Here is a 22022-nt window from a genome sequence, read left to right on the forward strand (position 1 = left end):
ACGGGTGAGAGGGTGCGAACACGGAGGAATTAGAGCGCGTGTATGCTGGCGCAGGACTTCGGGATCAGAAACATGAGACTGGAACTGATCTGGGGGAAGAGGGGAAGGTGGCGGATCGTCTGATGTATCACGATGAGTCATAGCATCCGCTTGAAGGCTATGTGGATCCTGGGTATGGCCGAGAATCCAGTGTATGCGCACAGGACATGGATACTTTGCGTAGAGCACATGAATTGATTGTGAAATCTGGATGGTCCGTCGAACAGCCTTAAGCTGTTTAAGGGCGGTGCGGGAGTCTGTGTAAATACGAACTGTATTGAATCTTGGAACGAGCTGAAGGGAAGCAATGGCTTTATAAGTGGCTTGATGTTCCAATGCCAGGAGAGTGCGCGTGTCCGCATTATACGTCGCGCGAGAGTTGAAATGCGGATGAGATGGACTATACACAGCAGTAACTCCGCTCTCTGCAGAATGTGATGCATCCGGGTGTAATATGCACCCTTCAGGCAGATACGCTGCTGAAACCGACGGGGAAACATTAGGGCGATTGCCAGTGAGCTGGCAATATGACCACAGAGGAAGTTTCTTTCAACAATGAAGTTGGAAAGTCTCTTTTCGAGCTCTATTTGCCACCCGTTGGTCGATGAGTTCACTGAGTGTATTAAGTTGGGCGAACTCCTGTAGCACAGGTATGGGTGTTAAACGAGGCATATATGTTATGACGCGCATAGCCTCACGATTGATATCTTCAAGGGAGTCCCACTGTCTGCGGGTGAGACGTTGAAATAGTGCCTGATATACTATCCGTGACTGAAGTATAGAGCGCACAAGCTGGCGGGCCGTATGAGCACGAGCGTCACCAGAGCGCATAGCTATGCGACGAATCAGACCTAGAGTAGCGTGAGCCGATTTACGGGTGGCCGTCAGCCACGGGGTGCCAGTCCTAGATGTAGGGAGAAGACCAAGAATAGGGACAGTTTCTACCTGAGCAATCAGAGAATTATGTACCGTAAAATTTAAAGGGGTAGTTTTCCGTAAGCCGGCTTTGTTTCCAATGCGAATGAAACATTATTTAGTTGGAGTGTTAGACCCAGAGGTGGGAGGCGAGATTTCAACATATCCAGCGCGTTCTGAAGGACCGACTGATGAATAGTCGCATCTGCATGACAGCACCACAAGGTCATAACAACGGCATACGCAAGCACGCGGATAGAAGGGATGGTCTCTAGGGCTCGAACAAGAGGAATTAAAGCCACATTAAATTATGGGGGGGGGGGGGGGGCGAGAACGGAACCCTGCGGCACTGCTCTGTTGGAAGTGAAGTTACCAAAGGGATTTCCGTGGACACGCACGGTGAAGGTTCGTTTTCCTAAAAGGGCGTGAATGGGGAGGAGGAACCGGTGACGGAGACCAAGAGTTTGAAGGGAGGCGAGAATGGCAGAGTGAAGGATGTTATCATATGCCTTTGTTATGTCTTTAGCGATTACGGTTCGTATCAGGTGACTCTGTGGAGAGTGGTCAAGCACGTCAGCAGCCAAAGTAGCAAGGCCGTCCTTCGTTTCAATTTTTGGGCGGAAACCAATTTGGGAATCTGGGTAACAATCATTGGATTCCTGCCACCAAAACAAGCGTGCGGCTAGAATGTTTTCATAAAGCTTGCAGATGGTAGGCGTAAGGAAAATTGGACGAAGGGCCGAGAGAGATACTGGAAGCTGACCTTATTTGGGTATTGGAACCACAATATAAAGCTTCCAGTCTCCCGGCATGACGCAGAAAGCCACACTTCGTTAAGTGTCAAGTAGGATTTGCAAAGCCCTCCCTTCCAAGTTACGGAATAAGGAGTTAGATATGCTGTTGTGCCCGGGAGTAGTAGTAGTTTTTAAACGTTCAATAGAGGCCAGCAGCTCTGCCATGGTGAGGTCAGAAGTAAACCCATCGGAGGGCTCTGTAACCGATAAGTCAGGTGGAGACGTAAAGGTGCAGTCATGCTTTGTAAAAAATTGACGGGCCGTATGTTGTGCAAATGTGTCCCAATCCACATTTAGCGCGAGGCGAATGCTCTCTCTGTAATCTGCAACCTGAGAAGGGCACTCCATGGCGTGAAACACTCTCCAAAGATGTCGATTGCCCGGCGTATACGACAGGCGGGCACACCATGCAGCCCAGCGTTGCCTGCCTAGCCGCTTTGCATAGCGCCGCGCACGCGTGCGGTAGCGCGGTGAAGAGTAGGAAGAGCCGATGGGCCATAGGGGTGGCGAGTAGCGTAAAGATTCGCCTGGCGACGAAGAGCCCACAGATTAAAAAAATGCATGTGCGGGTTCGGGTCGTCTTGATTTACAGTAGTGATAATATTGTGAGTAGCGAGAAAAGCGGAGAGAGTAGACAGTGCTGAAGATGGGTTGAATGAATATAAATGATTGTCTGCATGTACAGAGTCCCATGATGTTATTCGTACAGTGCGGCGTATTTTCCGCAGACGCGTAAGCGTGCGGGAGATAAAAATAGGGCTGTGATCGCTATCCCAAGTAAGAATCAACAGCCCAACGAGGGTTACCGGGGCCTAACCACCAAGTAAAATCAGGTGAATACGGGCCACCTCATGGGCGGGTTGGAAGTATTCGGGTGGTTTAAAAGTTTAAAGGAATGATCCGATAAGCTCCCTGGGATTTGTGCACCCCTTGAGGAATCTGGTGGGTAACCCCACGCAGTGTGTGCGCCGTTGAAGTCACCACCAACTAGATTAGGAATACCCGACTTGGTAGAACGTAGAAAACGAACCCATCCCCGATTGGCAGATGCGAAGCCAGGACGGCTATGAAAAGAAACTAGGACAAGGGGTGTGTGTGCAGGATTTACGAGAAGGGCGACAACCTCTTGACATGTTTTCCACCACCGTGAAAGGTGCAGTGGTGTGTGCGGAACTGAACTGTGAATGTAAATTGCAGATTTACCTGGGCTGTGGGAGGAGGCGGTGCAACGGCGATCAGGAATAGAGGGTGAATGGTATGCGCAGAAAGCTGAAAGGCGTGGAAGTGCATTATGCTCTTGCAGTAGGAACGCCCATGCCTACAGCTTTCCGTCGCAAAGGCGGATATTCACTTCAGATGCCTTAATAGCGAATCCTCGACAGTTCCTCTGCACCACCATAAATAATGATGTGCTATCTATGACGAGGCCAAAGAGGTTCCACGATGAGGCATGTCACCTGCTTCATCAGCGCTAATATCTTATCCACTGTCGGGGTAGTCACGGCTAACAGGTGGTCGGCACCTGATTTTGGCCCAGTGCTTACCCTAGGTGATTCCTCTGATGATTGCTCCCGAGTTATTAGGATTCTTCGAGAGGATTGAGAACGACGCTGTTCCCGGCGCTGGGTGAGCTCGTCTAGTCGGCGGCGAGCCTCCGCGATTGCATTGTCTAAAGCTTTGTCTTCATCTGTGGTATCCACATGTGATGGATGAATTGGACGATTTGAAGTAACATTTGATCCGGGAAGGTGAGCCGCTTGTGCATATGTACGCTGGTGAGGAGACGGATGGTGAGCAGCGGGCTCAGAAAAAGGAAGTTCAGGGGAGTCGTTGTCGTCACATGCGAGAGCTGCAAAGCGATTAACTGTAGGAGGTCTCGGAAGCTAACCTCACTTCTCGTTACGAGCGTCTCACCCAAACCCCAAGTGACGTCACATACTCGACGAGCTTAGAATAAGCTTTGAAACGACCGTCGCTGACAAGGCCCCGCTTCTGAATCATTACCACGGTAACCTTATCGTTACCGCGTTCCCTAAAAACTTACCGCCAGGGTATCATGTCACTCACTGCATGACCGGGCTAAGTCCCCGCCCAAAAAGTATTTTACAGATTGGACAGCAGTCCACGTCGACGCCACTGAATGCCCTGATAGCGATGTGTTTCGCGTCTGGTAATAAACTACTGTCAACGACCGTTAGTTGCGTGCTCCATTCAGGTCAGACTGTCTGAAGAAGCCAGAAAGACAGCCATAGTCTTGGCAATGGTCTCCACCTCTGCAGAAACCATCTTGAGCGACTTTAAATCTTCGATTCTTAATTTCGCCAAAGGCCAAGCCTCCTCTGCCACCTTATCTCACCTCCACTCCAACAATATCCAGCTCCACCAGATGTAATTGATCTCGTCCAAGGAACGAAGCGGCCCACAATCATGCCAGAGGAATTGTCTTCCAGTGATGTGGTGTCGCCCGTCCTGCGAACAGCGAGAGCTCGTATGGTTATATTTCATTACATCACCATGGTGGGCTTCAATGGCTTAGGTGGGCTTCTATTTCACCCCACACATATTTCTCTCACAAAACCCCCAAGGGGTTCCGTGGAGGCAACTCCAAACGAACACCATCCCCAACACTGCTATATATGCCCGCATATAGCCAGGGGTCTGCACCCGTTCCTGCAAACTATGTGGCCAACATGCCTCTCTATCGCACATACTCTGGGATTGCCCTCGACACACCCCTCCTCGAGGCTTGCAGCTCGCGAATCCAGGCCAGTGGGAAGCCGCATTGCTCAGTTCCGACTCAGACACACAGATCCGGGTTGTGAGAAGAGCATTAAATCTCGCCGAGCGCCACGGGATCATGACCACTTGATAGAGCTATACAGCACACCATCTGATACTTTTGTCGATGGAAGTAAAGTTTATCTCCCTCCTGCTGACCACACAGTTTAAAATTGAAAATTGTTTTTGAGAAAAGGAAATGACATAGTAACTGCCTGAGATATCTCGGTGGACGCCCGAACAGCGCCGTAAGGGAAGGGGTAGAGGACGCAGTGGAATAAAATTTCTCATCCACGACTGAAGCTATATTTGTTAAGGGGCCACCAACAGTGAATCGCGAAATATAAACATCGCATTTCTGTCGGAGGTAAAACCATTCAATGACCAATCTAGCCTGTTTTCATATCAGTTCAAACGGGAATTTCGCATTAAAGGCAACAAACCATAATTGGTTATAATGTTTTCATGGGCGCCCAAGCTTAGTTCATCTCGTGTACTGGGAAGAAACCCCAGCACAGATTCTGCAAGACCCCATCACGGACAACCCTGGCGTACCCATTATTGATGCATGCCGCACAGGACCGACCAGTTCGATCCTTATCACCTTCCGGGCGTATCCGGTGCCCCGAACCATCTACGGAGGCGGACTCCACAGCTGCACTTCATATAGAGGACGCTTATACGCTTGCACAAACTGCAGAAAACCAGGGCATCGCGCGGATGTGTGTACCCTCCAGCGTACGCACAACTGTTCAAGATGCGACATCCCACACCCCCGAGAGGACACCCCGATATACACCCCAGCCTGCATGCTCTGTGGAGGCGCCCACGTGACGGGTACTAAAGGTTGCAAAGCCAGGGGACGCCGCTCACCGCCCGCTTCACCGCAACAGAACATCTCCCGCACTCCGAAGCGAGACGCGGACCGCGCCAGCGTTCATCGCCCCAACAAAGTCTCGCTCATTGTCTCGTTAACGCCCGGACCAACAACAGTCCCCACAACTTTCCTGAGCCGACAGAGTAGCTGGCAACAGACTCAAAGCTCCTAGCAAGCCCTCAGCCACCCCGCCCACACAGGTTGACTCCCGTCACCGGGAGCTCCAGGCCTTGCGAGAGGAGGTGAGTCGTCTTACCTCTCTCATCAAGACTCCCATCTCCACCCCTCTACCGCTTCCGCCAATCGTCCCTTCCACGCAACCCACGCCGCTACCTCGAACACCCGCTGAAAACAGAACAATCGGTCTCCCAAACCCCTATCTCGCCCCCATTCAAGACAAAACGCACAACAGGGCACCCAACCGTCACCCAGACCGACCTTCAATCCCTAGAGGCCCTCATGGACGCTAAACGCAACGAAATGGACGCGCGTATAGAGGCAAAGTTCGGTCACCTCCTCGAACACCTGTCCCAACGTTTCGAGCAACAAATTGAAGCGGCATTTACGCGCATGGTGCACACCTTTGAGATGAGCCTTCTACGGTACGACACCCGCCTCCAAAAAATAATGCAGGCCCTTCCCTCGCTGCACCTACCCAATCCCCCGCACCAATCCCGCCCACCTACCCCACAGAACTCTATACCCAAACCACCTACCATCACCTCACCCAAGCTACAGTATGGTGGGGTGACCACCTAATTCCTTATAAATTCTGCAATGAAACTGCCGCCGCTTCCGGCACAAGCGCGCACCCCTCCAACTTCTCCCCATACTTCCCACGCCCCGCATCCTCCTCCTGCAGGACACACATGCCCCTGCCACACTTTCCAGCTACACATCCGCTCACTCGGACGCAACGATACACCCAAGGCTTCCACACTCATACATCACTCCATTACACACCAAACGCATCAGATGAACTCTGAGACGCCCTGCGTGATCACAGAAATCGTAGAAGATGCACACTCCACACCATCTATTTTTATTGCAAATATATACCACCCACCGTCTCATCCAATAGCTTCATTGGAAACGCTACTGTGAGATCTACATCGTATTGCAGGCAAGCATCCATTGATTATCCGAGGGTACTTCAACAGTCAGCACACTGTGTGGGGCTACCGCACCACCACGGGGCGAGGAAGGCGACTCTGGTCCTTGACACAAGAGCTCCGCCTCACAGTACACTACTTTAACACTCCCTCGAGAATTAGGCAACAGTGTCAGCGCGGACACCAGCCCGGACTTGACACTGAGCCGCAACCTTGCGGGTATTACGTGGAACAGAACATATCACACATTAGAGAGCGATCATTACATCCTCTTCGTTAGAGTACGATACAAACAAAGAACGACCCTTCACCTAACAGAAACTCACCAACTGGAATGCAGTCCACACCGCACGGGTGGCCCTTCCTGACGTTCCCATTACAGACATCAACAAGCGGGTGGCATCACTCATGAATGATGTCTCCGCATGAACTAGAACCCTTGACGCCACACCAGATACGCCCCCTCTCGGCACTCACCTGGCCCACCTATAGGAGGCCCACCATAGCATCCTAGAGCGCTGGAAAGTGCAAAAGCCCAACCGGACCCTTAAAAAGCGGCTAGCCGCGCTGCAAACACAAAATACTGAGCACTCTGAGGAGCTCTCCCGATCCAACTGGGGACAGATTTACGATGGTATGGCTAGCAATCTCTCCTCCAAACGCAGTTGACAACTCCTCCTTCCATTAATTGACCCCACGCAATCTAAACCAGCCACACAACACCAAGTCACACGCCTCATACACCCGACCGACCTTTCTCCCGACGCACCCATCGACCTACTTAGGACAAACATACAACTCCTGGTACCTCAAACTTCCTGCCCCCTATGCAGGCACCCGGAATGCCAATCTTGACGCGGAGACTACGGAAGCAGATGTCAGAGCGGCCTTCCTTACTCTCCTCTCTGACTCTACTCCAGGAGTCGACCGTATCTCCCATAGCATGCTCCGCAATTTGGACGATCAGTCGAATGCCCAACTTATGGAATACTACAACACATGCTGGCAGGAGGGCACCCTTCCGCAAGCCTGGCGTCACGCCAAAATCTCATTCATACCCAAGCTACACAAGCGCCGTACACCTGTAAATCTTCGTCCCATCTCACAACCATCATGCCTGGGCAAGCTTTTGGAGCATGTCGCACTCGCCCTACAAACCCAACACATGATGGAGCAAGACCCGTACAACATGGCAGGCTTCCGTCCACACCTGTCGGCACAGGACGCCTTGCCCCAGCTCACACAGGATATTTTCGACCCCCCCATACCGGCCCACACAAAAGCTGTCCTCGTCTTGGATCTCTCCAAGGCCTTAGATCGCCCACACCATCAAGCGATCATCAAGGCGCTCTCCCGCTTGAACTTAAGTGAACTGTATACACCTGCATTCAAGCATTCTTTCCTAACTTCACGGCCGAAATTCGCCTCGGTCCCCACACATCCCGCCCATACACCCTTAGTGGGGTTGGCATCCCCTAGGGATCTGTCCTCTCCCCTTTTCTCTTCAATGTAACTCTCATCCCCCTTGCCATCAAACTACAAACCTTCCCTCACCTTCGGCATGCACTCTATGCTGATGATCTCACGCTATGGACAACCCATGGCATGGATGGAGACATAGAGAATACTTCGCAGTCGGCAGCTATTCTCACCCAAGCACATGCGTGGAATATCGGGCTCTCATGCTCTCCGGAGAACTCGAGCTCCTCATACTCGGCCCCACAACCCTAAACTGCCCCACAGCCCCCCTGACCGCGACACTGGAAAACCAGTACATCCCGGAGGTACACACTCTCTGGGTACTGGACCTCCACAATGAGAACAACGAGAAAAATACTCTCACCATCCACAAACTCAAGCAGACGGCGGTGTCGATATTTCACTTAATCCCCGGAGTTTCTCGACACCACCGGGGCATGAAGGAGCATCACTTATATTGTCTCATTCATGCCTCCGTCCTCAGCGGCTTTCTATTCACGCTTCTCTACCTGAAACTCCAGACACAGAAATCTCTAACCTAGATTCCATGATCCGAACAGCGTTTAAGACAGCACTACACCTACCCCTAAATGCCTCAACCGAAAAACTCCTCCAGCTAGGCCTACACAACACGATAGGTGAGCTTATCCAGGCCCACCGACTGACACAATACATACGTCTCGTATGAACCACCTCCGGCAGACACATCCTACACACCCTCGGTGTCAAGATACCAGCCACGGATAAAACAACTCCAGGTCCCCCATCACATTCAACGCGAACTACTTATTAAACCGCTCCCCAAAAACATGCACCCCACCTACCATGAACACCGCCGCAGAGCTCGCGTACGGGCGCTCCATAAACACTAACGTCACGGACGCGGATGTCATGTGGGTGGATGCCGTATGCACAGGCGTTGACGGGGTTGTAGCCATCACGAACCCCTCCCTACAACCGATTGCCACCCTTCACATAACTCCCACTGCAACTTCGGAGGAAGCTGAAGAGGCCACCATTGTCCATGTCATCACGCGCGCGGACGCCCGGTTTATACTATCGGACTCTAAAACTGCCATACTAAATTTTGCTCGCGGGAGAGCTCACGTCCCTGCATTTCCCATACTGAACTCCCTCGTCGCACACCCGCCCCGCCACATGCAGCCCATTTGGCAGCCTGCTCACACTGGTAATCGCGTAAACGAGGCGGCCAACGCTTTAGCCCGAGGTTCTCTCAACCGGACGTCGGCGGCCTCCGATCTGGTGTGCTCACGGGACCACATGCATTCATTAAGTGATCTGACGCAGGCCTGCAAAGCCAAGCGTCAGCTCTACCCCCCACCCCATCCCTCCCTCGACAATTATCAAAAGACACTTTGGAGGCGGTTCCCAACACGCACCTTACCCCTCTTATATAAATTCGCGCTATCACCAAGTCTACACAAACCCCTCCTGTACCCTCTGCCACCACCCCAAAACTACTCTCGGTCATATCCTTTTCCTCTGCCCGGCGGATGCTCCTCCGCGGGGCCTGGAGCACCTTTCCACTTTCGAGGCGGCTTGGGAGACCCTACAGCGCTCCGAGGACCCGGCCAAGCAAGCCGTCGTCACAGGCCGGGCTGCCATAGTCATGAGCCTCCAGGACATGAACGTTCGAGTGCAATGGGGCCGTGCGGGGACCAAAGAACCTGCGTGTCGTAAACTTTCCTATGTAAATAATGTTTCCACCACAACCTTGTGTACCGTTACGTCTTAATAACGCAATTTCTGACAATCTGCAGCAGATTAGTAAATCAATGAATGTCTGCAGGAGACTGCATTGCATTAAATGAAGCTACGCAATGAAAAGGTGCTCATGTCTCAGTTATTTGCCCAAGAATATATCGCTCATGTGCAGCAGCACCTACACAAGGTTGCTGCAGTGCACAAAATGCTTACGGGAATTGTTCACTGCGTTGGTCTAACCCGAACTTGAAGACAACGTGCGATGACTATCTTGTGGCTCATTTTAAACATAGGTACTATACAGCAATTGAACCATCCTGCCTACAAAAAGTTTCGAACCTGAAATGCTTCAGGACCTGTTCTCTGTAGAGTCGCGAACGCTGGCCAACCTGCGGGCGAACTGACGCCGAACCGCAATGCGAATATAACGGCGATTGTTTAGTTGAACAAGACACCGAGCTTTAGAGTGAACATGATGCCCAGCCTACACCCGAGTACGAAAAATAATTTCCCATAGCCTATCTGTATCAATCCCATGCAGCTTGTCGCTCGCTGAACAGAATAAATAACGAAGAAGAAGCGTAGGCACAGACTTTAGAAGGTTTACATGCGGCGACAAAAAATTAGGTTACCAGTTGCAGCGTGTAACAGTTGGTGTGTTGCGCTGGCTCCGACTCTGCATTGCTACGAAGCACAGGTAGCTGAGTGCATAGAAGTGACTCAAATGCTGCATTTATGTAAGTGTAATACTCTACTTAGTGCTTAGAAAGAACAGAGTTGGCGAGTCCTTAAAACATGGGTGTTAAGCTTTGGTATAACCCCTGTCACAGATTCATCTCTCATTGTGTTAATACAAATTCCGTGGCTAGGCTTCATGATCAATTCCACTACCGCTGAACCCATCGAACAAGGGAGGAATACCCGCTACCCTGGATGTTAACGTCGTTGAGACCAATGTGTCCTACAATGTGCGACACATATTGCCTAAGAAATAAGGGCAAACTTTTAAACCAATGACAAAAAACAACCATTCAGCCGATCTACTACTGGGGCTAGTAATAGTGATGTGCATTTTTGACCCACATTTCTTCCTAACAATAAATGGCTATTACTGCTTCGTCGTGTATGTCTCCTTTGTATGCAGCTAGTGCTTTCCAAAGCGTAGAAATAATTAACCACTGCACTACTGCCCTTAAAAGTACCTAGCATGGCGCATATCCGGCGAGGCTCTGACATATGGAATGACTGATTGCTAACCTAATTTCTTTTTTTCTTACACCCTAACATACTACAGGTCACTGGTGTTTTCAAGAAACGGATCATGGATTGTTTGGAAAAATTTATCCGGACATGGGCAACTCTATATCCTGTGAGTACTGATAGCGCTCTTTAAAAAGAGAAGTATGTATTTGCAGCCCCCTGCAGCCCTTGGTGCATGCAGGCTGACAGGCCCGTTGTGATCCGACCTTATCTAAAAAGAATTTAATCCCTTCGGGAGGCCAATGGTGCCTTGTTATTAGCAGATGTGCAATGGTGCTTTGCTGCCACTTCCCAGCTTCACGAGAAAGCCAAAGGGCTTTCTCTTTTAACCTGAGCTTAACCATTCTCCCTAGCGTGTTTAAACTCTTTGTGGCCCACTGCTTTATGATTCTTCGACACAAAGTTACCTCGCGGCTCGTCGTTCAGCTGAAGGTTGCTGTGTAAGTATGATTACACCAGGAAGAGCAGCAGGACATCCGCCAATATTTTGCATGATCGTTTCGGCAAAACCCTACAAGTAGTGCCGCAACGTTCGTAGCAAGTAAGTAATAATGCATATTGAGTATCCTCATACGCTAGGTACAGGTGCGGACATAAGTAATCGGAGCATCCAATGTCGTTTTAAGTGGCAGTAAGCCTTCGCCATTCGACATGAAGGAACAAAATTTCTCCAGGAGAAATCAAACTAGCTGTCACTGCCAGTATGCACATACCAGTGCTAGCAATTCTAATTACGCAGTGGTTGAGAAATATCAGAAGCCTATAGCACACTCCGTTCACTTTTAAAACGAAAGCTTCACTACGCTAGGTAAAGATGTTATCGCCGTCTGTTGCCGGTTCACCTTCAATTGAGCCACTGGTGAAGTGTGGCTATAGGCCTTACCATATGTGGTCCACCATGTTGCCGCACCTCATTACCTTTGATATTTCGATTCCCCTGTAGAAGGCGGTAGAATAGGAAACAGCGTTTGTTTGGGGACCAACCTCTCGCGATCAACTTTCAAGTGCCACCTGTCAGTGCGGAACGCACTCAACCTTAAAGATGCCAAGCCGTGCCTGCTTTCCCGATACACCACACCATTCGCTTTCCATACAAATTCAGCAGTACTTAAACAGCAGCTAATCTTTTCCCGCGCCAGTACATATTTATTCTTTTATATACTTTCGGCTGAAAATGTTTCATTCTTCTTACAAAGCAGGCGTTGGTCAGTGGTCTGAAGTGGGTTACACGTTCGACGACTTCAGGTCTGGCATTGATTCCGTATCGTTTTATTCATGCAGAAAACTGTGGAGATTTATAACATTGACGCTAACAAGTTTACCCAGTCTATAAAGGTAAGTATGGTCAGAGGGTAGACAAGCGCTTTTTGCTATTAGTGGTGGTTGTGGTGGTTTCATTAGTGTTATATTCGAAAAGATGAGGCATTACTTTGAATATGTTGGCGATTTCTTCGTTGGTATCGCCCATTAAAAATGTTGTATACCTGCTACTACAACGAAAGAATGAAAGTATCCTCTGAGAATTTCAAAAGTAGCCCTTCAACGGCGCACGTGATGATTCGTAGACCTTTAGAGAACATGAAGGTCTTTTTGTTTGCATTGAAAGACATATTAGGCATATTTATCTCGTTACGCCCTTCTGGTGCGGATCTGCCGCCACTTTGGAATAAAAGAAAACGAAGCTGCTCGTGCCGTAATTGTAGACACGGTTCCCAGCCACCCTTTCCCGTGGCTGAAATAATACAACCCCAAGAATGAGAATGCTCTGCATAACAAAGAACCGCGATACTCCGGTCGTCATTTGCCTCCCCGTCCCCCTTACGTTAGTCACCGCGAAGTTAGTTAATTTGGGATCCTCGACTCCTCATTAAGTTCTCAACTACTCTCGCCACTCCTGCTGTCAAATATGTGTCGCCTATCTTGACAATACTCAAAGATATTACATATGCATTCAACACAAGTTCACACATCCCCGCGCATACATTTGCTGGAACAGGTGGGCAGCTCCTCGTGCTGAATTACACCCAAGGGTAAGGCTATATTGTTGTTTTATGTTCCACAGGAGCTGCAGCGTCAACCTACCAACTTTAAGAAGCTTCCCGCATCTAAATCACGAAATAAAGCATCTTGCACGTTAGTAAAGGTCTAAGGTACTGCTCGCGTATTTGTAAGCGCGAGCAGAAGAGGAACAGTTACTGCTTCAACCAAATATTTCACAACAAAGTACTGTATAGCTTGTGAATCGTTGATCTGTTAAAAATGCTAGACACCGTAGAGGAATTATTTATCTTGGAGGGTAAAAGAAAGCAACGGGAAAAAGAGTTCCTGTAACCTGTGCAATGGCACAGCCGGTGAGATCACACCTTCATTCGTGAAATGTACATAGATACGTAGCCTACGCAGTTTTTAAGATGTTTTCCTTGAAATTCCAGAAATGTGTGACGCCAGTTGTTCCCAAAGATATGCGCTATGCTCTGAGGACCGTTGTGTACTCCAAAGACTTTGTATCAGGCTGAAGATGGAGAGGCCCGTGCAGTATGCATTGCATAATCAAGAAACAGGAAAGGTTTCAAGAACCCCTACCACCTTTCCCTAAAACATTGTACTCCTTTATTACCATACATCAACGGTATAAAATTAGAAATGAACTATGCCAATCCCTAAACTGCGTCTTGCTACATCGAATGCTGTGCCTTTGAGAAACATACACCAGCCAATCATGGTTGACCAGCAGGAATTGTTCCGGCGATGAGGAGTGCATTGCCGTAAGTAGGAAAAGCAATCAGCGTATCACACTGGTAAACGTGCAATAAGAATGAATTGTAGACTTGGGGGCCCTTCAACTGGCCTCTCAGACAGAGAGGTGGCCTATGTGCACATCCATAGGGAATAACCTTGTCTAGGAGAGCACGTCAATATGTGAAGTGGTCACAATCAAACTTCTCGGAAGGTCGGCGCTCGATTTAGCCTCCGACAATTGCCCTGCTTTGGGTGCTGCTTTTAACTTTTCATAAGAATGCACCCATATCCCCAATTCGCAGCAATAATCTCAACCAAGATTCCAAGGCACACGTTTTCGCTAGATCAAAAGGCGAAGTCAAGGAGTCAAGGATCCATGTGTATTATTTTCCTAAGAGCGTAACAAAAATTACAAAATCTGACAGCTTCTAGCCGAGCGCAAAAGTTTTAGCCTTTAATCGTATCTAAGATACGATTAAAGGTTAGGTTCCCTGAGACTGCTTCTAATGTGAGCGCTAAACTGACTATACTCTGCAAGGTAAGAGGAAATGCTCATTTGATTCTTTTCCCGGGCTAAAACTTTTGCGCTCGGCTAGAAGCTGTCAGATTTTGTAATTTTTGTTACGCGCCATTTTGAAAAGAAATGGGTGAAAATCAGAAGGAATTGTAGGAGTGCGGCATTTATCACTACATTATGACCTAACACACGACACAGCTCGTTTAATAAATGTGTCAGGACAATATAATAGTTCGACAGGGGTTCTCACCAACATATGATAGTCAGAGGATGCACATGACACGGACATCCTTGGAGATTGTCGATGGCATCTGCTCCGGTCAGAAACGGGAGATGCTAGAGGAGCGAGTGATTCGGAGGCCATGGAGCTTCATCAGTTTTTTCTCATTCGCTTTGCCTGTATAGTGGCGTCGAAGCCTTTCTATGCCTCCTTCACTGATCACACTGAACGATGAAACTAAAAATTTTTACACCCATCCCAACTGAAACATTCCATATGACGGGTTCTATATTTCTGTGCGCCTCCACAAGAAATTTTTTGTTGCCAGCATGGAGCATGTGGAGTCGGTATAAACACTGCGGAAACACGTACTGAAACTTATGGACTAAATATGGCATCATGTACAACCTTTGTCCTGGAAGTATCCAGACTGATTTATTATCTTCTCTAGAAATGATTCCCCAAAGCAAATGTTGCGGTGTATGTGTAGCGCCATCGCTTCGGGCTAACCTGAGCTATTTATGTTATTTGCTGTGGCAGCCGCTAGATGGCACTACATGTAGAAAAAATACGTTCTTACTTGTCTGCACATTCTACCGTGAGTGAATGTGGAAATATGGACGTCCACCTCGAACAGCGTGTGAACATAAAATTCTGTGTGGAGCATGGAAAGACAGCCACACAGACGTATGAGCTCTTTCGTGACTCTTACGGCAACAAGACATTATCGCGGGCGCGAATTTCCGAGTGGTACAAGAGGTTCGTTTCGAGGAGAACGTCGGTGAAAGACGACACAAGGCAGCGGCGCCCTTCAACATCACGGAATGAAAACAACGTGGCCCGCATCAGGAAAATCATACAGCAAGACTGCACAATTACAGTTCGCATGCTATCATCTGCTCTCGACATTACTGAGGCACCATGCCACCAAATTTTTCGGGAGAACTTGGGGAAACGAATTCTGAATTCCAGACTTGTGCTGTCATCGCTCACACAGCACCAGAAGGACACGCGGGCATCAGTGAGCGCAGATTTGCTATCCGAAGCAGAGAAGAGTGCTGCATTCGTCTACAGCATCATTGTTGAAGGCGAAACATGCTGTTTTCAATACGATCTTCAAACAAAGAGGGAAAGCACCGAATGGCGGTCCACAATCCCTCCGGCTTCGAGAAAGGTGCGGCGACAGAAGACCAAAACAAAGACGATGCTGATAGTTTTTTTTTTTATGCCAGAGATGTCATACACCACGAATTCGTCCCACAAGGGCAGATGGTGAATCAGGAGTTTTATATCCGCGTGCTCTAACACATGCGTGATAGACTGCATCGCCGTCGCCCTAACTTATGTGCGTCTGGACAATGGAGCCTTCACGATAACGCAAGGCCGCGCACTGGTCTCAGCTTGACAGAATTTCGCGTCAATAGAGAATTACTGTAATTCCCCTTCCGTCATACTCGCCCACATCTCCCCATGCGATTTTGTCCTGTTTCATCGTGTGAAGAGAGCCCAAAAAGGTCGCAGGATGGGGAGCGTGGAGGCCATTCAAGACGCCACGACAAAGGACCTGACCTGAAAAGAAGCGTTTTCCAGCTGTTTCCAAGACGTGCACAAGCGTTGGAAACTGTGTACAGACTGCGAGTGAGACTATGTCGAAGGGGTGCTGCACTCATCATTTCAATGTTAAACGCATTTTTTTAATGAACTAAGTCATGCAACTTTAAGGACAGAGGTTGTACATTGTATATGAACTGTATGGAAATATTGTGGAATGATTCAGTACTCCGTACAGACAAGATTTGGATTTCTATGTGTTTTCCATGTCTTATGCACACTACAGTTTCAAAAGTTTATTCGAGCGGCTCATATGGAGCATTTCAGTTGGGATTAGAGTAGAAGTGGGCAGCTCGCACGCCAAGCATCCTGTGGGTGCATTCAGGAGCATCCTTAAGGCTTTGTTTTGACTCAGCCTCCTCCAGGAAGGGTGTGCGTGACCAATGTCATCTGGACAGGTGAGGCTCGGAAAATTTCTTCTCCCCGCATGACCGATGTCGGAGGGGTAGTCTGTGTTTCCCCTGCGGCTCGAGCGTGAGCGTAACTAGCAAATTATTACTATCGCGGATGGTCACCGGGTATCAGAAGCTAATACTATCAACAACCGCTTTTTTAGTTTTGCCATGCTAAAAAAAGCTAATCATTGCTTTCATCGGTACATCTCGACGCTCTTAATAAAGTAAAATGCCGGACTGCTCCTTTTCTCGCGAGATGCCGAACAAGAACGCAGTTGCGGGTTCTTCAGACGTGCATGACTATGAGATCTCTGACAGATTTCTTTCTGGCAAACGGAACAGCACGAAGTGGCTAAGCCAAAATAAAGAATGTGAAGCAACAGTTCTATTCCTTTGAACCGAATTGCCCTGAAGAACATTTCGGATGGTGAAAGGGTGCAGCGGGCAACGAACAAAGAAGGCACAACAAAGGATACACAAGGAGCTGACTTCCAACTGACAGAATACAACAATAACGAACAGTTAAATGAACGCTAGGATATACCTTGCAGAAAGGAGAAAAAAGGCAACCCAAACCACGGAAAACAGACCTCTAACTACAAATACGCACTGGCAATCGCTCAACATCAACAAGACAAACGTGAGTGAACGTAAAAACCATTTTCTTTATAAGTAATAGCGGTATACGGCGCTCTAAAGTAAATACGCTGACGAAAAGTAAGGTAGCTGCAGTAAAGCAACAAATTCCTTTTTTGAGCTCAAGCGTACCCAAAGACTGTCTAATCGTAAGTATCTGTAGCTTTTGAAGTACTTTATTTCAGTAATACAAAATACCTCTTCAAACTAAGCAGCTGCAACAAATATTTGCCGTTCTTGGACATGCAACCCTCTACTCCACTGTCTGCGGCTTCTGTGTCGTTATAGAGTTGATTCGTAGCAACCCGTCGAATCTTCTCTTACGAGCTTTACCTTGACAAAATTAGGTTTGAAAAAGTGCTTAATTCCTGTAACATGGGAGCACGTCTTCTAGCCGTTCAGTTCAATTCAGAAGCTGCACGACTAGTTTGCAACACTCGAGACTGCACGAGAAATACATAAACTCGTAAATGAACATAGATTAAGGTTTGGTTTGGTTTATGGGGGTTTAACGCACCACAGAGACTCAGACTATGAGGAACGCCGTTGTGAAGGGCTCCCAAAATTTTTACTACTTGGCGCTCTTTAACGTGCACTGATATCTCACAGTACACGCGCCTCCAGAATTTCGCCTCAATCGAAATTCAACCGCCGCGGCTGGGATCGATCCGCGTCTTTCTGGTCAGCAGCCGAGCGCCATAACCACTCAGCGACCGCGGCGGCCATATATTGAAGTATTCTTGAAGCTTGCGCAGCGCGGTGTGGCTGAAGGACCAATAAACACGCAAACAGACACGCCTTGTGTATCAATACTTTTCACTTGTTCTTCTTCGTGTTTGCGCTTTTCAGTCTTCACTGTTGTAAACACACCAACTGCCTCTCGTGTCCATCTTTTTGCTACTTTTTTTTTTAGATCAAAGTACATAATCGATGGAAGTGCAGAGAAACGACATTCTCTACCTAGTCTGAATTATAGAAGAAACTCCAGCCAGGCGAACCGTTCGCTTCACATTTCTTGTCAGTACGGGTGCATAAAGCCATCACCCTGCACGCTATGACTTTTGCGTATTTTTATTATATTTGCTTTGTTCACTCGCTGTTCGGAGCACGACGCACGTTGCGTCTCTTCTCGCCGCTTCAGCGGACAACAGTACAGGTACATAGCTGCTTTCGTTTTCGTTGAGCGAGGGGTGAGGATGTGTCTGCTTAAACGGTACTGTTATTGTGAGCGCTCATCGTTCTAACATTAACAAAAAGCACACACAGGAAAAAACACAGTGCTTTTGATTTCGGCAGTGTGAAATATTGGATCAGAAAATTAATTCGTGGCTGTACGGCGCAACAGGGTCCGGCCCCACTTCTGTATCTTTCCTGTAGTCCTCCCGAAATTCCTTGGTAAGTTCGCGCATATTTTGGAACGATGCAGCTTTGGGAAGTGGATAAAGCAGCATTATTTGGTGTATCCTAGATGGCGTAAAAACTTCTGGATCAATTGAATACGGCAAAAGCAGCACTAAACATTTGCAGACCACTGGAATGCCGATTTCGCCAGTGTCTATGACCGGCCCCTGTGTTTGTAAACATGATGGTGGACCATAGGTAACTCCATTGTAGTTCCTTCGCTACATGTTCAGAAAGAATAACTGCTGTTTTTTTTTTCCTTTTCTGATACATTTATACTTGCGTACGCTTCATTTTGACGGTGTAATATATGATAGATCATTTCATGAACAGGGTGCCACGCGCCAGCGATTACAAGCACGCTGACCTCCAGTGAGTGAACAATGAAACCCATCTTGGGCGCGTCATATATCATACGCGATGAGAACTGACGGCCGACGAGCACGCCGTCTGGGCTCACAGGGGTTAGCCCATTAAAGAAGAAACAAATGCAGTATTGACCCGCCCAGGGACAGGGCTATGCATCTCCGCGGGCGCTGATAGGTGTGAACATAGCAGGTTACCTAGAGTAAGAACTGTGTGTCGCCTTACTTTCGTTCTGCGCTCCAGTAGAAGCAGGCTACTGATGCGGCCGCATGAGATGGCGCGCAAGCGAGTACGGAGGCGCCCCCCCCCCCCCCCCTCTACAGTTTTGGATGGCAGTGATGGTTGGTTTTTCATGTTCGATATCCACTGAAAATGGTCAAGAAATGCGATATTGGGATGGGCTAATGATTGAGTATTATTTTAATCGCGTTTTTTTTATTTAGAACAAGCAACTCCTGAGGATATTCCAGTAGGGAGTAGGGCGTATGTTGTTTCTGTCTCTTGAATTTTACTCTTTTCAAAAGGTATCGAAAAGGTAATATTTAAACGTCTCTTCCAGCGTTTTTTTTTCATAACTGCCCCTTAAATCACTGTCACTATGTGTTCCATAAACACCTGTCTACTCAGCTCAGGATCAAAAATAATTAATCCTCAGGAACATTGAGCAACATCTGCTATTACTTGCAGTGCTAATAAATTTTACAAAAGCCTTCGAGTGCATTAATCAGGAACATCTGCTCAAGAAATTAACCAACTATGGTATTCGCAGCGTTGGCCTTGAAATATTTAGACGTATATAAGCTCTAGAGCTCAATTTAAGTATCTTCTTTATCTCTTCTGAAGTTAAAAACACAAGAGTAGTAGTGCCACAAAGTCGCATACTTGCACGCCTCCACTTCATATATTTATATTATTGACATTACTGATATTGATCTTGATACCAAATACAAAATTATGATAACACCACACTCCTATTTTTTTTCTCAACATGCCTCAAACTTAATGTAACAGAGCTTCCACATGCGTTGTACATCAAAAACGGTATCATAATAAACGCAACTAAATCAAATGTCGTGTTATTCTAAGACAAAAACAAAAACCCCTCACTGTCTGCAGACATCACAATTAATATGGCTACCATTTAACTACTGAATTCAGTCAAAAGCTTAAGAATCACTTTTGACTATTATATGTTATGAAACGCTCATACACTTTCACCTTTCAGTAAGCTATATAAAGGTTTTTGGACGACTATATTTCCTTGGGTAACATCCACCTAATGTAAAATTACTCATCTATAACTCACTCATTATGAGTCATCCAACTACGGCTTCTTTGTCTGGGGTGCCTTATCTGCTGCAAATATAGGTCTGCAACTTCTCCTTCAGAAAAAGTTTCCCCGCGCGATCTGTGATGTGCCATGGGATGCCCAAGTGAACCTTTGTTCCAAGGATTCATTATAGAAAGCGGCAGCGCGAAGCAACAAGGTCAAAAGGCTGTCCTGCTAATCTTACAGATGTTGTCCTGTGTGGTCGTGTCTCTTATTCGTCCTTGTCGCTTCGTGCTGCCGCTTATTATGATGATTCACCAACGAGCCCTATCCAAGATTTTAATCTTTGTTCCAAGAGATGAACATAAAGAAATTGCCTAATTTATACCATTACTGGTTAGTATACGCATACATTAAACAGTGCAAATCAAAAAAATTTAATGTCCGTTCAACAGCTCACCTTGAACAAACAATACTTCACTAGCAAACGCGCTGTCCAGAATACTGGTATGTGGCGCACCCGAAGTATAACTGTGGTAAGCAAACGATTGCTTATATTCTGCCTGCCTTGCTTACCCTAGTGATCTCCGAGAATGGCGATGTTTCACGTTCTTCGTTAACCAGTCTTTTGCAGCTAATATTGATTGTGCACCTACTGCGCTCGTTAGTCATTATTAGTGATACTATATGATCTCTTCCTATTATCCTTCTATATCTACATGTATTGTAATTGATATCGGCTTATTATTTTGTCCATGCTGCCTAATTTGTGATATGACGTAGCCTATGTAGATTGTTTAACAAGTTTTTTGCTTGCTGTTTGGTTCTTTTTTTTGCGTGTGCTTTGTCATTGTTTTCAATGCATATTCATTCTGCACTACTGCTTCTCCCAATATGCAGGTTTCTGTACTTGTCAAGCTGCCTCTGCAGCTTTTTCTCCAAACCCGTACGTGCGAACCAGTGTGCGGTATAAAATCAGGGTGCAGTCCGGCGGATTTTCTCTTGTTCAAAGCTACGGCCATCCTAAACGATACTGTCCAATGTAGTGCAGCCTTCGCAGAAACGAAAATGGCAATCATCGTCTGCAATTCCTTTAAGCACTTGGCACGCCTTAGCGATCTCACAGCACCGACTTTTTAGCAAAGAACATGGACGCCTCGAACGTAGGGGATGGAGCTTTTCGTCAAATACTGGTAGAATGACGTAAAGTGTTTCTTCGTAGAGAGCTTCCAATCATCGGGTCTTCCTAACGGATTCTGAAATTTCTCTTTAAAATTGTTAAATTTCGTTAGTGGATCCTCATATCTTTCGTGCCATACGCTTTCCGTGAGGTTAAGGTAAGAGATGACGTTCGCCAGCGTCAAGTTAGGATCCTAGATGTTACTGGTCCTCACTGGTTCGCATAAGCTGAGTACGTTGCCTACATCGACGCCATCGATGATATAGCAGGTGCCGTGGTCGCACGAAGGCCACATTACCAAGAAAGTAGTTACAGTATTGATCTTGTGCTACGCGGGTTGTGACATGGTTATCGTCCATAGGTGAGAACCGCTGCGGAGCTCCAAACTATAACTTCATTTCATTTGATTTGGAAGGCATGTCAAACGTACCGCGCGTACACCAGAAAATATATTTCGTTTTGGAGGGTGTACTAAGAAAGGGCAAAAGCTGAACAGCACAGGCACAGAGCGCGCGAACAAGAGTGAAACCGTTCTCAACGTCACCATTCGTATATCCGTTGCAGCATCAAGACTTCGAAGAGCAGCTAGAAAATGCTATAATAATTGGGTGGATGTGCAGTAAAGAATATCAAGTGCGCAAAATATCCTCAGAACATTTCGTCTAGGTATCTATATGTCAAAATTATTTTCTACATAATGACACCTTT

At 47.5% G+C, this 22022-nt stretch overlaps 1 protein-coding gene across 1 annotated transcript in view; it reads left to right on the top strand.

Annotated features, from left to right (window-relative positions):
* The window catches only part of LOC144118963 (uncharacterized), a 36441-nt gene extending 22900 nt beyond the window's left edge, over positions 1-13541 (top strand). Inside the window, exons 4-6 of the mRNA XM_077651721.1 lie at positions 11014-11088; positions 12261-12314; positions 13412-13541. Of these exons, the coding sequence (XP_077507847.1) occupies positions 11014-11088; positions 12261-12314; positions 13412-13495 (213 nt within the window). The 3' untranslated portion in view covers positions 13496-13541. The remainder of the gene's footprint in view (positions 1-11013; positions 11089-12260; positions 12315-13411) is intronic.
* Positions 13542-22022: the final 8481 nt, after the last annotated feature.

Source organism: Amblyomma americanum, chromosome 2, assembly GCF_052857255.1.
Source record: "Amblyomma americanum isolate KBUSLIRL-KWMA chromosome 2, ASM5285725v1, whole genome shotgun sequence".
Lineage (NCBI taxonomy): Eukaryota > Metazoa > Arthropoda > Arachnida > Ixodida > Ixodidae > Amblyomma > Amblyomma americanum.